At 32.3% G+C, this 17,785-nt stretch overlaps 1 protein-coding gene across 3 annotated transcripts; it reads right to left on the reverse strand.

Moving 5' to 3' along the window:
• Window positions 1-965: 965 nt before the first annotated feature.
• On the reverse strand, window positions 966-17,750 carry LOC110664978 (2-methoxy-6-polyprenyl-1,4-benzoquinol methylase, mitochondrial). 3 transcript variants are annotated; one of them, XM_021824898.2, is made up of 10 exons: window positions 17,445-17,750; window positions 16,701-16,751; window positions 16,492-16,590; window positions 15,490-15,616; window positions 15,333-15,394; window positions 13,064-13,222; window positions 12,817-12,961; window positions 11,024-11,095; window positions 2,558-2,666; window positions 966-1,223 (listed from the first exon to the last, which is right to left on the reverse strand). In XM_021824898.2, the coding sequence occupies exons 3-10, from the start codon at window positions 16,583-16,585 to the stop codon at window positions 1,122-1,124; spliced, it is 870 nt and encodes a 289-aa protein (XP_021680590.2). In that variant the 5' UTR covers window positions 16,586-16,590; window positions 16,701-16,751; window positions 17,445-17,750; the 3' UTR covers window positions 966-1,121. The 3 variants fall into 3 exon arrangements, with proteins under 3 accessions (XP_021680590.2, XP_021680589.2, XP_021680591.2); XM_021824897.2 differs by lacking the exon at window positions 16,701-16,751 and having other exon boundaries at window positions 17,445-17,734; XM_021824899.2 differs by lacking the exons at window positions 11,024-11,095; window positions 16,701-16,751.
• Between the last annotated feature and the right edge of the window lie 35 nt (window positions 17,751-17,785).

The following is a 17,785-nucleotide window of genomic DNA, read 5'->3' on the forward strand; positions in this document are numbered from 1 at the left end:
GAGTTAAGTTTTAGGTATGGGAAAAATTTTGTCAAAATTTACGTCAGATCCTTGTTTTATTATTTTGCTTTTTTGATTATTTATTTATTTTTTGTTAGTTGTTAATAAATGGTTGTGCATTTACATAAGTGATATAAGTCAACCGTTTTCTTTTTCCCAATCAAATCTAGTAGCAACTAGATCAAATTAGTTTATAAATTAGATATTGAATATTTTTTTTTGAAAAAATTAAACAGATTTTAGAGATGAATAAAATAATTCAATATTTTTCAAGCTACGATGAGAGAGTATAATTCTATTCAAACTAAAAAAATTCACCAAATCGATTTAATTCAAAAATTTAATCTATTATTTTAGGTAATTCAATTTTGTTTGATTTCTTATTTTGAGAAATTCAATCCATTCGATTCAATTTTCTACATAAAAATCGATAGAATAAAGCTAGATTGAATACTTTTTAATTAATTATTATTAAATCTTACATTAGAGTTTAGAATAAAAGATAAGATATAACTAAAATTAAATTGGAAAAGGGTCTAAGATAAATAAAAAAATTAAAATAAAACCTAAATTAATATATCAAATCGAATGAAACTGAATTGATTTTACTTAGATTCAATTTAATTTGTTTAAAATTTCATTAATTCGATTAAATTTTCCCTCTAATTCAGTTTATTCAATCTGCTAAAAATATAGACTTATTGAAAGCTTCAAATTGTGTCTACTTTTAAAACTAGTTCATATATTTGTATCCTAGAGAATAAGAGGCAAGGATAGGAGACCATACTTTGGTTAAATAAAAATTAATTACATATTCATTAATATTAATTATTTAGACAAGGCACTATTAAAGTCTACAATTAAATTCAATTACGTTTATTTCAAAAATCATGATGAAGTTGTTTGTGGTGTTTATTATAAGTTTATAATGCATCATCTTATTGAAGTACAAATTGATATTGCTATGACTAGTTAAAGAACTTGACATGAGATTCAGAATGCCAAGCTAAAATTTCCATAAAACAAAGCAAGACAAAATTCAATGCCCAAAAAATCATGTACAAATGATCCATTGACAAGAACATGAGTTGAAAAAGCTATATGTGTTTCCATAAACTCCTTCAAAACTTCAATCCTGAATGAATGGCAACCACTCCACCAACAAGATTTTCATACTCAACTTTCTGAAACCCTGCATCTGCTATCATTGAAGCAAACTTGTCCTGCATACATTTATAACAAATAAATTTATAAACAAATACAAAGAACCAAATATATATATATATATATATATATATATATATATATATATATATATATATAAGTAATTAGTCCCTAGTTACCCAATTTTTCACTAGCTTGTGCAATTGGTATAGCTCTAGCCACTATTCTCAAGTTGCCCTCTTTCTCTGTGTTTTTTTCCCTCTTTTAGGGCTAGGTAATTTATTCAGATATGGTGGTTTATTCAGCCAATTGCATATGGTTTCAAAGCACTGGAGGCCATTTTACGTTCTTTCAGTGAGGAAGGTTCCCCAAACTAGTGAAAGGCCTTATTTCGATTAAACTTTCAGTCATCATACATACCTAGTGCAAACAGTAGACCCAGCTACGGTCCAGTTCAAAACTGGACCAGTCCAAGATATTAAATCGGTCAAAACCAGATTCACTAAAAACGGCTGGTCCAATTCCAGGTCAAAAACCGGATTTTATCTTCTAGAAAAATTTTTGAAAATTTCAATTGTCGGATTTGATCAAAACCGGAACCGTAAGGAACCCTACAGTCCAGTCTGGTCCTTATGAACCTTGAACGCAAAACTGCTGATTTTGCCCCGGAGGCCACCCCTAGCAAACAGCAATGTGAAATAGCAGAGCCAAAGCATTAACTAGTGATCACTTAGTCCTCCATCTGCTTTGTCCAGGTGGATTAGCATGCAGATGAAATGAGCAAGGAACATATAAACAAGAACAAGATGGGCATGAGAAGTAAGAGGTACTTAAATTTTCTGATTGACCAATAAATCCATGATGCCATTAGGTTTAGTATGATTTTGGGAGGGGTTAAAATTTTTTATTTGGGCTCTAATAATAAGGGGCATATTAATGTGTGTAGGACAAAATTTGTGGAAGACGAATGATAAATGATAAACAAACAAGTAGAAAAAATATAGGTGGAAGATTCAATTTGATACATAAGACTTCTGAATCATTTACATGCAGTGCCTATTCCGTCCTTTACAGGTTCAAATATTAAAAATGAACATGCAAGCAATCCATGTTTATACTACCACTAAAATCTCCAATTCTGAATTCTTGGAATATGTTACTGGCATGTATCCTCGAAGTACACCAGATGCTATAACACGTACTATGAATTTTATGGTGACAAATAAGAGAGATTCTAGCACAATTTTGTTTTCAACAAAATAAACCTTACTTTGCAAGTCACAACCTCCATGAAAAGGAAAAAAAAATTATGATTCTATGGCTAAGAAAGCAAAGTGAAAACAAAGTTGACATTGTACAGAAATTTGAAAGGGCATAAGGACCAAATCAAGACCTGAGACGGAAAACGACGAATGCTCTCAACTAAGTACTGATAAGATTCCCGATCACCTGCAACCAGCTCTCCAAGGGCTGGAATGACTGAGAATGAATAGTAGTCATATCTGCAGTAGGAGTTAAAACAAGATTAAAGAACATAGAGTTCCAAAAAATAATTCACAAAAATTGAAATAAAGGATGCCAAACTTCAATAAGACCAGCTGGGCAATTAAATGCCAGGATATGCAGAAAGAAAGAATAAACAAGATAACCAACAGTACTAAATTCTATCGAGATTGCAACGGATTATCATTCACGAACAGGAGTGAATGTGGTTGCTAATAGACATAAACATCTGTTATCATTTACCAACGGAGTACAGCTTCCGCTTTTAATCTGTTGAATTCCAATTTGTTACAACCCGCAATATTTTGATTTACAGGTTTTAGGGTCAAATAAATGTGTGAATCAAATGTGAGTTTGCCAACTACTTAAGTTACCAACGAATTATCTGCTGTTAATACAAACGGAACTAACAATCCATTGGTAAAAAAAAAAAAAAAAAAAAAAAAACCAACAACAACAACAAAAGTGTCCAATTACCAACAGACCACCAACGACAAAGCCGTTGGAAATAGCAACGGCATGAATCCATTGGAAGTTAGCCACACTCTCCAAACCAAACACCAACGGATTACCAATCACCAATTGTTGGTAATATTCAATTCCATTGGTAATTCCTTCTCAGATATGCGTTGAAATTCATTTCATTTGCCAACAGATTGGCTAATCTGATGCCAATGCCAACCGAATGTCTGTTGGTAATCACCAACGGATTGTGTAGTCTGTTGCTGAGAAATTACCAACGTGGTTGCCAACAACAGACATAATCTGTTGGTAAAGTCAAAATTCCTTGTAGTGTTGCAAGTTCAACAACTCAAAGCTTCAAAGCAAAGCAACTGGATCAGATTCATAAAAAATCTTTAAAGCAATTCTAGGTCTATCTAGTAAGAAACAGATGATTTCTTCAATTTCTCCTTGTTCATGTACCTAGCTTCCCATGCAGTAGTTCCTAATTTGGAGTACAACATCAACAATTAGCTGAGGGTTAACGATCCCGTCAAAACTTGCATGGATTGTCAATTACACGTGATTTTTAAAAATTTTATCAATTTTATCCCAGACTTTGTAATTGACAGCAATTGTGTTGGGCGCTAGGAATCATAAGAAGAGACTAATGAGCTAGCACTAAATCGGGTTGCTGACATGACTGCATAAGCTGAGAAGGCATAAACTATTCCATCGAAGCCCACTTGAAACTCTGGGGAAAGGCACAACCTAACCCTTGAACTTATATCCAAAAATAAATAAGCACTCTTTAACCTTCTTCTTCTTCTTCTTCTTCTTCTTCTTCTTCTTTTTCCCTCTTACCCCCCATTAGGCAAAAGGCTCATTCAAGCCACTGTGAAGTAGTCCAATAGTCATATAAGTCTCGATCAATCCATTTGGTCCATTTAAACCCTTAAAAATTTTAAAAAATAGTAATAAGGCCCAAATTTTTCTTTAACTGATCAAATAAGTCCAAAAAACATCATATGCACATCACGTGACAAACATAAATTAATAGCTCAGTCATTTCTTTGCATCTTGTAACTTCTCTTCAATTCCTTTCATTTCTTGCTCTAGGGATTCTAGTTCCTTCTTCCCCTTTGCCTTTAACTTTTCCACCTCTTCCTCTCACTTGTTTCGCTTTACCTTTAAAACAGCTTCCGATTCCAGCAACTTCCTTAGTGATGAAATTCCTGGTTCCATACCCGGTTGCAATGGTGTTAATATTATTGAATGGGTTCAGGAGGAGAAGGTTATGTTGTTCACCACTGAGGGGCTCATTAAAATCGGAGGCTTTGCAGTTCCACAACTAATCAATTTTCATATAAGAAACAAGGAAGGTCAAAAACTTCTTTCAGATTTCAAAGATTTTAGAAGAGTGATTATATGGACCCAAAGCAGGGCTTATGTTTTGGGTTTGTCGTTCAATTAAGATGCTACACTATTGCAATCATCATAATCTTCAAATTTGATCTTCCATTTTGGTCTTCTACTTATCTTTGGATATTGGACTTGTCAAGAAACCACTCAACCTAAAAGTTTAAGCTTGTAAATGAAGGCTCCAACAATAGTTCACACCCCGCACATGAAAACCCACTAGACTTAAAGCGTGAACAAGCACAGGCCCCATTTGCTTTATACTAAAATATTCAACTAGTAAGTGATTGAGTTATTTTACATATCAAAATGACTAACCAATTTAATATTGTAACCCAACTACTTATATATTGTCCTTTTATTTCATATTCTTTCAACGTGCGATTCTCAATACTCTCCCCTCAAGTGCAACCACATAGTTATCACTTGATAATTAGTTAGTATTTTAATTCAATACGGGCCCAATTATACAATCTTATGGGCGGTTGAAACCCACAACCCAGTTCGAGCTTTGATATCATGTTAAATTTTTTAGAAAGAAAGAAGAAAAAAGAGGGATAAATTTTAACAACCATCCCTGAACTTATCTAGTTGTAACATTAGATTCCCTCAACTAAAAAATATAATATAAAACCCCATTAACTTTCACATTTTTCATAGTAAAATTTATCGAACCTCTAATTACCGATTTTTCAGTTAGACATTGACCTGGACAATTCCAGCATGAAGCTTAGTCATAATTTCTTTTTTTTCTCTCAAGCTATGTGTAAATCGAATCATTCTCCTCTCTATAGACAGAATAATTTTTCGCATGTAGAGCGAATAATTTTACATTGCATAAGAAATGAGAGAGAAACGAGAGAGAAACATTGATAAAACACCATGTGAGAGCTGTTCACATCAGTTTCTAACTGGAAAATCAATAATTGAAAGTCAGAAGGATTTTACTGTGCAAAATTTGAAAGTTTAGGGGTTTTATGTTACATTTTAAAGTTAAAGGACTGTAGTGTTACAACCTTATAAATTTAGGGAAAGTTGTTAAAATTCATTCGAAAAAAGAGAAAAAGAGAAAGAATTGGAATGAACCTTAAAGAATTACATTTTCATTTACTTGTAATCGGCATAATATATAAGAGTCCATATTTATAATGGAAGATACATGATATATGGTATTCCTTAAATTACTCCTTAATACAGGCACTAATTAAGCTAATCAATCACATGATTTTCTCATAAGCACATCTCAAAAATTAAAGTAAAATCTCATCAATTCTAACAGAACTATTTGATTTCAAGCACTATTGTCTGCGCTACATCTTTGCCAATCTCTTCATTGTTGGTTTTTGATTTAATTTCTCTGCTTTTTGTTTAGAAAATTGGGAAGGGTTAGGATTGTTGATACGTTCTTTTCAATTTTTGTTATGCTTGCAGCTGTTCTTTCTTTTATGTAAAGTTTTCATTTATAATAGGTTTGTTTTCTTGAGTTGAATACTTGAGACTGGGCACTTGATTCTGGGTTAGTTAACCCTTTGCTCGATCTCCCCTTTCCTCTTTTCCAATTAATAAAATTTTTTCTTACTTATATAAAAAAGTTATGTTGATGAAGAAACTTTCTTGGAACACGGTGGGAAGGCGTGACATATTGGAATAAAGATTTTTTTGGCTAGTTTTGCTTGTTTTAATTAAAATGATTTACTAGCATTAGCAATAAATATATATTGCAATCGCAAAAATAGTTGATGGAGGTTGTTGTGTACTTGTTCTAGCTCATAATCCATTCATGTATCATTTGTGCTCTTCTTCTATGGTGGGTATTTAAAATATACTTTTCCATTTTTGTTTTTTCATTAATGAAACTTTATAAAATTGTAGAGATTACTTTGCTTCAATGATCCAACTTAGTCGTAGTAGGATAGTGGAGTTCTCCTACTATGGCAAAAGAAAGTATTAACTTTATTTTGTTATATAAAACATAAATTTTAATGGAGAGTTGACAGTGTTAGGTTGGGGCTTTTTTATGCTTTTTTTTTTTTTTTTAATATTCATAGGGGCTTAAATGGACCAAATGGATTAACTAAGGGTTATATGACTATTAAACTATTTAACAGGGGCTTAAAAGGGTCTTTTGCCAAAAAATTAACGCAAAATGAAAAAAGATGCCCAAAAAATTAGTATATTGCTTCAAAGTGACTTACTTTGATTATCAATTTTAACTAGTTTAAATATTGACAAAATGACTTTTTAAACTCCTGATAATTACTTTTAGAGTCAAATAAGCCCATGTTAAATTGATCAATTTAAATCCCTGACAATTATTGTTAGAGTGAAATAAACTTTCGTCAATTTAGTTGATCCATTTAAGCCCTTGACAATTACAGTTAGAGTTAAAACATTGAAAATTTTGGTCAAAAAGGCCTGAACTCTATCACGTGACTTATATGTGAGATGGATGGACGTTTATTTCATGCCCATTTTTGTTACATAACCTAAGAGCTAAACTCTCTAGTACTCACTCACTCTCTCTGTCTGCAACTTAATTCCATCAATGGAAGATAAATAATTGAAAATATGGTGTTGTGCACTGTTATTGCCATTTAACATACCGATTATTGAATTCAATGCTTTTCATCATGTCCCATGCATAATACAAAAGAGGAGTTTCAGGCGTTGCATGACCCAATGGCACCAGGCATGCTGAACTCACGTTTAACAAAGCACACGCAATGTCAAGGGGGGGCTTGTAAAAGCGAATTCTCGATTCATAGGGGTTTAAATGGATCAAGTAAATTGAAAAAAGTTTATTTGACTTTAAATTAATAAGAACTTATTTGACTCTACCAGTAATTACGAGGGGGCTTAAAAAGATCAATTAAATTGACAAGAATTTATTTCATTTTAAGAGTCATTGTCAAAGGCTTAAAAAGGCTTTTTGCCTTAAATATATCCTTGAATCTTCCAACAACAGCCACTCATTGGGGACTTAAGCTTAACCATAGTCATGGATCAAACTTTCAACCACACACTTCCATCCTTTATTTTGCTAGGCGCACCTCAAGCACAAGGCGCACCCCTTGGCACCCAAGGCTCGAGGTGCACCCCAAGGGGGCAAGGCGTAGTAGAAAATAAGTGGCTAGGGTTTCTTTTAAAACTGCTCCAGCAGCCAGAAAAGAAAAAAAAAAGAAAAAGAAAAAAGTGTCCAGCAGCCAACGAGGAAAAGAAGAAGAAAAAGAAGAAGAAAAGGGAAAGGAGAAATCAAACTTGAGATTTCCAGCAGGTATGTTTAGATTTTTCACTACTGCCATGCTCTCTTCCTACCCATATGCGCCTCTCTCTCTCTCTCTCTCTCTCTCTCTCTCTCTCTCTTTGCCAGCAACTGTACTTTTTATTTTTTTTCCCTTTATTTGCTATGCTCTCTCCTTTCCTTGTGCCATATGCTGCTTTTCTTTTCCTTTTTTGTTTCTACTCTAAATTTGTGATTTTGTTTATTGGGAATGTGTGAAAGTATGTTGAGACTTGAGACGCTATTATGCTAATTCCATTACTCTTATTAGCTTTTAATTTTATTATTGAATTAAAAATGGTTTATTATTTTATTTTCTTATTGCTAATTGCTAGTAGGTCTCATTATAAATTATTAGAAATATCGTAATTGAGTTTATGTTATCATAAATTATTAATTTCTATTATTATAATTGGATTATGATATTATAAATTGGTATGTATGTTATAAATTAGATTATGTTATCATAGTTACCTCTTTTGGATTGTAAAATTATTATTACTTGAATGTTTGTTAGTTATCATTATGTAGTTTTATGTTACTTGAGGTGTGATAGCATACTTATAATTTTTTTTATTTTTTATTTTTTATTTTTATTTTTGCACCTCAGGAGCGCGCCTGTGCCTTACGCCTAGGCTCCAGGACACCGCCTAGGCTCTAGGACACCTTGGCGCCTGGTGCACCTTGAGCCTTTGATAACTATGGCTTTGCTTTGGTTGAGGTTATCTTTGTCTAATCTTAGAATAATATTTATCTTCTCTAGAGTTGGAAATTTGTATACCCCTTAGTGGGTTTTCTACTATTTGAATCTAAATCTATCAAGATCTTCATATGCTAAAGATGTCCACAGCTGTTGTTCTTCAAGGATATCTTGAATTTGGAAGGAGGAAAATCAATGATATTTGATCTTGGCATCGAAGATGGCTCAAGAAGTTATCAAATCAAGGAGGCTTCTTTTTCCTCCTCACCTTGATTAGGTTTGATAAAGCAACCTCCTTCATTATCTGAGCATAGATTAGGGTTCTTTGTTTCTAGCCTTCTTATTATTGTGTTAGATATATTATTTGGCTGATTTAGGATTTGAATTGAAGGAATGTTTATATTTTGCTCCTGCTACAATCACTTGTTGCAATGAAGTTATCATTTACCAAGAAAAATGGCTCCTAGGTTTTGCAGAGTTCACGAAGATGGGATTTTCTAGAAAATTTTCTTGGTTTTCTTTTTCAATTTGGTCTTTTCTTTTTAATTAAATTTGAGTTTAAATGTTTAGAATTTTTTAATAATATTTACTTATTTTATGGGTCCCACAAAGTTACTGCAATAATTTGGGAACGATATTATTCAAATGTTTCAATTTTGGATTAAGTATCCCTATCTTACACATGGGTGCAATTATAGCCAAAACCCAAAATTAATTTTGAGAATTTTAAATTTTATCTACTAAACTTATAATTATAATAATCAAACGTCCTAAACTTTAAATTTTATCACCAAAATCCATAGAAATCCATCTATACATGTTTTAAATGAGCCAATTCTATTCTTTTGATTGATGTGGTTATAATTTTTAAAACAATTAATTAGCTTAATTACTAAGGTACAGAACCTTTTTAGGGCACTTGTTTACCATAATTGTAAGTTTAGAACATTCGGTTAACATAATTATAAGTTTGGTAGATAAAATTTAAATTTTTTAAAATCAATTTTAGACTTTGGCTATAATTGTACCCAATGTGAAATTTTGGGATATTTAATCCAAAATTGAAACGTTTGGATAAAGTTGCAAAAGATATACGAAGTTTGGTGTTTTATGTTCGGCTGACCAAAAAAAAAAAAAAGAGTTAAATGACTCATTGAAGCCTTGGGTAAATTCAAGGGCTAGGTTGTACCTTTATAACAATGAAATGTTGTGGACTTGCATTTAGAGGCCTTCAGGTAGGAATCCCATTCAGCTTTTTTAGCCCTTTTCGCATGCCCAATTTTAGCACTAAGTTAGTATACACACGTGCCCCATGGCACGATTCCTACCCATAGTTACAATTTCTACCAATTATCAAGTCACAAGTAAAATCAATAAAATTCATAGAATTAAAATTTCACAAAGTTTGTGATTTATGCTATCAACAGCTCATTCACTAACTACCTACATGATGTTAATAGTCTGCATTTTCTTCAATCAATCAATGTGTTCCCACATAGCTCTGATATGTTTGCACCCAAACAAATCTTCAAGTTTTTTCATAAGATGGATGGAAATTTTGGTCCAAACATATGATACAAGGTAACAATTTTAATATAAATAGAAAACAATGCATGAGTTGTGCAAAAGAATTTATTTTTGTATCCGTTAGAAAGGACACCGTCAAAACCTATGAAAAGAGATTGACCTTTATAAGGACACCACACAAAATTATGTGCCACGATCAACCAAGCTATTATTGTCCTTGATATAATATTAGTTTATGGAAAAAAAGATCAAATAAACCCTTGTACTTTTAGTCGAGGGTCAAATAAACCCAAAATCAAGTCTCTTGTCAAATAAGGAAAGAACTTTCTAATTAAAGCTAAATAGACCCAATTTTTGCCACAAAAAATTAAAAAAATTATTTCCCCTATTTTTTTAATAATAAAATATTAAAAATAATAATTTTAATATTAAATAATTTTTGTTTGTCATTTTCTTCAAATGCTTTTTTTTTAAAATTTCATTTCAATTAAAAATAATAAATAATTTTTAATATTTAAAATTAGAAAAAAATATATGTTTTACTAGGTAAAAACTTATTTGACCCTAATTAGAAAGTTTAATCCTTATTTGACCCAAAACTTAAGCTTATTTGGCCTTTTTTCCGTTAGTTTATTGTTATAGTATTTGAAACTTTAAAATTTTCAATTGCCATCTTACTTTTCCAAAAACCAATAAATAAATAAATAAAATAAAATAAGGACTAAAGAAGAGTTGAAACTGTTATGGCCATTAAAAAACTCACGGGATTTTTAAACTCTTAAAGGTGTATATCAAAAAATAACCAAAATACGATATGGAGTAGAAAAAATTGCAAAGAATATAAATAAGAATCTGATGCTAGTCTAGTGCAACATATGGTCAATCGGTCAATTTGTTAGTATTTTAATAAGAAAAGCTACTTTGAGCTAGTTAAGTTTTTAAATAGTGAAGGATTTGTATCATAAATTAAACAAGACAAAGATACTTACAAGTCTTTTAACACGGGAACTTCCACATGACTTAGTTCAAGGCAAAGAAATCTTCCTCCTCTCTTCAATACCCTAATAAGCAAAAACATAAAAACTTGCATGGTAATACATCAACAATAAATTGAATGTGAGCAAGAAGTTTTCTGCAAAAAGAAATGAGAAACAAGAAATTCACCAGTTTGTCTTGAATATTGAAAAAGACATCCTCACACTATCAAGATCAATGACTCACTCCTATCTAGAAACCCTTATATTTTCTAGGTAAGAATTACACCACACAATTGAAGAAATATACATGTTAGGATTTTATGCAATAAAAGATTGATCAATAAAGCACTACAATAATGGTATTTGTATACACAATTAACTCTAGACCTATAAGGACTTGGACATTGGATTCCTAATCCATATGATATTTGAACTCATAAATAAGAATAAGAGCCCTCTTTTATTTGACTGCTCGACTATGTAGGACTTCTAATAAAACTCAAGATATAAATATCCACTCAGTCCATTTCAAACAGAGCTAAAAATTACTAGTTTAGCCTCAACCCTAACACCAAAGATAAATATTTGACCCATAGTTAATTAACTTGAAAAAAGTAAAAATAAATAAATATAAAACTAAATTACTAGGGAAAAACTTTATAAGGTCCCAAAATAAATCTAGGCCTACACCATAAATTTATTCGTCTTTCTAGATCTTCTCGTTGGCTGCATCAACATCATCACTACTAAATTGATCTATACCTATCTTCTTAGCTTCACAGTTCAATTCCTTAATAAGAAAATATAGAAAAACATACAGAAGTATAAGGATGTTACCATATCTTCGTGCTTCATACAAATACCATTTCGATTAAACTTTCTGTTTCTTTGCTACCTAATTATGAACTATCCTTATGCATCAATTCCTTAGGCATATGACAGCATATTTTCTTACCTCAAATTTCAACTGCAACCACTGATATCGGCCTAAAGACCTGCCCACCCAGTTTGCCAAAAAGCCAAGCCTGATTGAGAGGTTTTGTCCCTAGGCTTAACCTCACAGCCTCCAAGGTGGGGTAGGCTAGGATTTACATTTACCAACTGCTCAGTTCATATAATGAATAAAATATTACTATATATGGTATTTTATTAAGTTACACTGAGCCTAGTCAATGAATGAAGCCTAATCTTTTGGGATATGCTGAGGCTGAGGCTGAGGCTGAGGCCAAGGCCTAAAAAATTTGACACCTGATTTGGCTTGGCTTACCCCCCAACCCACACAAAAAAAGTCTATTAAGACTCTAAGAATAAGATCAATAATAACATAGCTAGCTATACCATCTTGTAGTACCATCAATGGGTTCAAATCCCTTCTTATCAGACATTGAAGTAATGCTCTTGTTAAGAGAACATAGGGCCACCATTGCTGTAATATGTAGGCAACTTATTGTTGCCAATTTTCCATGTACTTTCATTTGCTAGAAAAAAAAATTAAAATGCATCAGATTTGGAAATAAGGTGGGTGTTCAAAGGCAAACAAAATGCCTAATGTTTCAAACTGATATCCCCCTTTGAACTGTTAACACTGTTATTTTTGGTGGTCCAATTTTAGCAATGAAATGAAGGACAAACAATTCAATACAAGTACTCCTCCATTTCACATTCATATGAGAAGCATGTGACACCGACATGAATGAGAAAGGTGAGAGCAAGAAACCATTTGCACTAGATAATTCCTTGTTAATGAGATAATACCTAGAGCAGTTGGATGTGAAAGAAAACAGGCCAAGGAGTTATAAGCATACCTATATGCTTCAGCAAGAACTTTCTCTATATGTGTAACATTCCTAATTCCAAATGCTATTGTGTAACCATCCATTGACTGATCTTGAAAACTCAACTTTTCAGCATTTCCTTCCACCCATATAAGGGAATTGTCTTCTCCATAACCTATAAGTGTGAAAATAAGGTAAAAAATAAAGAAAAAATTTCCTTCTACACAAAACTGAATTACTCAAACCAATTTTCAAATTAGCTACTCCAGGATCTTACCTCTCTCTATAGCCCACTTTCTGCCAACATTTAACATGTTTGGGTTTATGTCACACACATAGATATGAGTTTCTTCCAGTAAATGATCATTAAGAGGATCTCGAATTGCTCTATATTTGATACTTTTTACGGTGTCTAAGATCCTGAAAGCAACATCCCCTGCAAATAAGTGTTTTAAACTCACTCACTGCAGAAATCCCATGCCAAACCATGAGAAACAATTATAAAAACCGCATCAATTAACATAATTTTTACTTCATGAAAAGAACAATATTCATTGTATAGAAGTTCATTTAAAGGATTTCACATGTAGGACAGCATACAGAAGTTGAATAAATTTCCTAACTGCGGCTAGAAGCAGCAGAAAAGTTAGTTAAAAGGCATTTGTGCAATATACAAGGGCAGCAAACTGAAGCCAAAAAAGGGTAAAGCATGTTTAGGGTTTGGATCTGCTCAGGTTGAATTTGAAATTGATTTGAGGCAGAAATAACAGAATTTTGGCGCCGTTTACACTTTCCATGTAGGTTGACAATAAATGGTGCATGCAAATTGTAACTTTTGGTTATCTCACTCTCTCTCTGTTTTTAAAGGTTGCATTTGGATAAGAAATTTTAAATCCATATATTTTTATTAAAATTTTAGTTTTAAATATTGACTTACAATAAGGGAAATACACAGGGGGGAAATGTTTCAATAAAAATTACATTTTTTGAATAGGTAATTCAAATGCATTACCAAACCAATCTTCATGCACAGTTGTGAATTTAATCTCCATTCATAATTATAGACAACTGAAGAAAATCCACGTATTATAAATCTCATTCAAGTATTTTTAAGCTCCAATATCAAATCTTTAAATTCAACTCCTCACCTATGTTAATGTGACCAAAGACTGCTGTGTTCGTTTATCAGATCAGTTGGTTTTCAAGGGTATGATTTATACAAGGTTAAATGACAAAAAAATTTGAAAGTACTAGCTGAAGTTGAAAGAAAATTTTTTAGTTTCGCAGCTAGAATTCCTTGTACAATATACAAGGATTGTCAACATCATACTAGGACTATTATTGCGTAATCAATCATAATGAGGGTCAGATCTTCTACAAATGTCTAAAAGAATTGATCTTAATCTTATAGAAAGGATTTCATAAGCAAATACAAGCACACACAAATAAATGTATGTGCACAAGCACACTTGGGCAAGAAGAAATTCATCCCCCAAACTGATTTCAAATGACAAAATGGTACTCAAACTGATTTAAAATCATTCCAACAGATCAAGAAACTACTTTGAAACACCCATCTTTACTAATGTCAAACACCCAACCTAACAATAAGACTTCATATTAATTCCACAAGGCTAGGTTGGATCACTATGAATTTTTGTTATCTATGTATATAACCAAATGACACACTTAAATCCCAATGAATAATTTTAACTATTTAACATTCAATCTAGCTTTTCTGTATTATTGCCCACTCTCACATCAGATTTAGAGGAGAAATAAATTGCATTTCTGCTACTTTAAAGGAATAAATTGATTACAATATGAAGCTCAGAATATTAACTATCTTTCAACTTGTTTAAACACCAAATTCCCTGTAATATATTTTATATTGCTTTAGAATTTTTGAAATCATTTTCACACAATAATGACACATTAAGTATTAAAACCATTGATAACTAGTAAATATAAAAGTTATAAAGACAAAAACCTAACCTTCCTTTTTTCTTTCTAGTGAATAAAGAGATAAAAAAACCATTAAAATGAAATCACAGGTCCCATTTCATTTTCCTTGCCAGTACAAAATGATCTAGTCATCTAAGTTATCATCTTTTAGCTATTTTGCTAATTATAATAAACCATCCAAAAAAGGATGTGACAATGTTAGGACCATCCTTGCTAGTACAAAATGAAACAAACATATCATGTAGAACTATGCCATTTATCATATGTTTCTTTTTTTCCCCTACCTATGACAGAACTCAGAACTGTCTGTTTGAGTGAAATTTTCAGGGAGTAAACTTTAGGTGAACATAAATAGCTGCAGAACAAAGATAAAGAGTAGCCAACAAGTAGACTTTTTTAATAGCTGAAAAAGCCATTCAATTTCCACTTTAGTTTATAACAACACATTTTATTCTGAGGTAAAAAAATATCATCTTCCACTTCATATTTTCAAGTTGTCTTTTCTTCATAGTTCTTATCACCGAGTTTCCAGCTTGTAGACATCAAATACAACTTAGAGCTATTAAATCAGGAAAGCCTACCTGTTCCACCAGCCACATCAAGGTGTTTCATTCCAGGGAATGGATTTAGTTTGGAGACCAATCTGAACAATGTACAGACAACAAATGTCAACAAGAAGGCTGGGTGTGGTCCATAAGAGAATTAAACAATCATTAAATCACATTCTCAGCATCTGACCTGTCTTTCCATAGTCTATGCAATCCACCACTCATCAGATCATTCATAAGATCATAATTTGAGGCAACACTACTGAAGACATTGCTCACCAGTTGACTTTTGTCTTCTTCCTTTACTTCTTTAAATCCTGAAAGTGAATCAGTAAAGTATTATTTAAGAATTTTGTCAATGGAAAATGAGGTTCTTCAAGTCAAAATTAAATTAATACTATCTTGCGTATAAATAGTGATAAGAGCAACATGGGTACATTCTTAACTCTAATCACAAGAAACATCAGGACTAGGACATGGGGTGTATGCATTTCATTTGCTTTTTAACACACATTGTTTGCTAAATAACATCAGTTCCAAGTAAATAAGGAAAAAAAAAAAGAGCTTATTTTTTCTATAGTCTCAACCCACTAATAGTTAGATCTAGATAGTTGATCTTCAATTCCCAGTTTCTAGTAAAATGCAGTGCATCCTCATGTTTGTATCTGATCACAATTACAAGTCATTATCCCTGAAAAATGCAACCACATTTATGTTATTTCTAAAGATTTTCGGAGATATCCTTTCAACACTGTTGGTTGAAATGAAGCCTAACATTTGTCGACAACTATAAAAACTAAAAACTTGAAAAAGTTGATGATAATTAAGGAAAAAAGAAAAGCTTATTTTCTCTTAGTCTCAACCCAACAAAGGTTACATCTAAATAGCTGAAAATTTCCACCCAGGTACTAGTGTAATGCTATGCATCCTCATGTTTGAATCTGAAAGCATCTATGCAATCATCATCCTAGAAAAGTTGCAACCATACTATTTTATTTCTACAAAACTTTTGAAAATATCATTTCAATATTGTTGGTGAAATAGCACTAACTAATGAAAGCCTATGCTTCTGTGTACATTCTAAATGAACATGTGTTCACAACTTTAAAACTCAAAACTTGAATTTAGTTATCCTAATAACTGTTGTAGGAAAGGATCAGAAAAAAACTATAAATCAGTCCTGAAAACCCACCAAAACTTGTGGCATGTGAATGCAGTTGAGAAGTGAAAGAAAGCATAGGGAAAAATCTGCTACCCAACTTCCTGCTCACCAATCTCAGTGCCATAGTTGCTGCAAAGAATTATATGACCAAAAGTCAAATAAATTTCAGATTAAACAAAATAATAACGGGTCCAGCCTCAAAATTCCAAAAACAAAAATTAAAAAAGTTTAATTAATACCTTATGAAATACAAGGTAATCAGAAAGTCACAGCACTGCTTTATTACACTTCTAAAAGAAGTTGAAACAGGGAAATTTATTATCAAAGATTTGATAAGTTATAGAACACCTTTCGCACTGAATGAAAACAAGAACAAAGCATTGCCACAGAAAAACTAAAATTATTAAATTTTCAACTGCTATCATTCCTTTTGATGGAGAAATTCACGCACTGAATTGTCTCATCAACTAATATTATTAAAAGAAATAAACCATTGGAAAGAAAAACCCAAATAGGATTCACTCATTGCTATCTGTATCCATCCCAAATCTAAGCACCAAACCCACATACTACCCAAACTTGCACAAACCCATTTGTCTCCTCTTTTGCTGAAAATTTAATCAAAGGCAACGCAAATTGTTTGGGTATCCAATTTATATATATACAAAATCAAAAAAATAATGACTAAATTCAAGCTAGCAACACATCATTTCTCAATTATAATTGCACTATAACACACACTTTCATCAACTAAATCATACCCAGAATTTGCAGGAGTAAATGATATCCAACAAAACACACAACAGATACTCTGACATCAACAGAGGCAAATCTTCTTATATGCAGGGTTAAGAAGTGGCAATGTGAAATAACCATAATCTCAAATCACTTTAATTTACTGCACTTTACAAGCATCCATAAAGAAAATGAAATGAATAGCCAAAGAATAAGTCTCCAATTTTTAATTCGAAAGATCAACTCACACCACACTGAACAGCACCAGCGACGTGGACAATGCAGTTAGGCCTCCTTCAATTCAATTAAAACAACCACGGAAATGGCGTCGAAGTGGTGAATGACAGCGACAGTTATGAAAAAGGGCAATGGTAAACGAACGCGATGTGAGGGAGAACCACAACGGTAGAGAAAGCGTCGGCCACAGTAATGGAGAGCAGCGATGGCGGTGCTGCGGCTGCGGCGTAAAACGAAACAACGAGAGGGAACGCAGGTATTTATCCTTCAAAGTTGTCACTTTAAATTTCCGATAAAGAAGGCATACGGTGTCGTTTCGTGATGATATTTTGTAAAATTATCTACAAAAATA

The sequence above is a fragment of the Hevea brasiliensis genome, chromosome 17, assembly GCF_030052815.1.
Source record: "Hevea brasiliensis isolate MT/VB/25A 57/8 chromosome 17, ASM3005281v1, whole genome shotgun sequence".
NCBI lineage: Eukaryota > Viridiplantae > Streptophyta > Magnoliopsida > Malpighiales > Euphorbiaceae > Hevea > Hevea brasiliensis.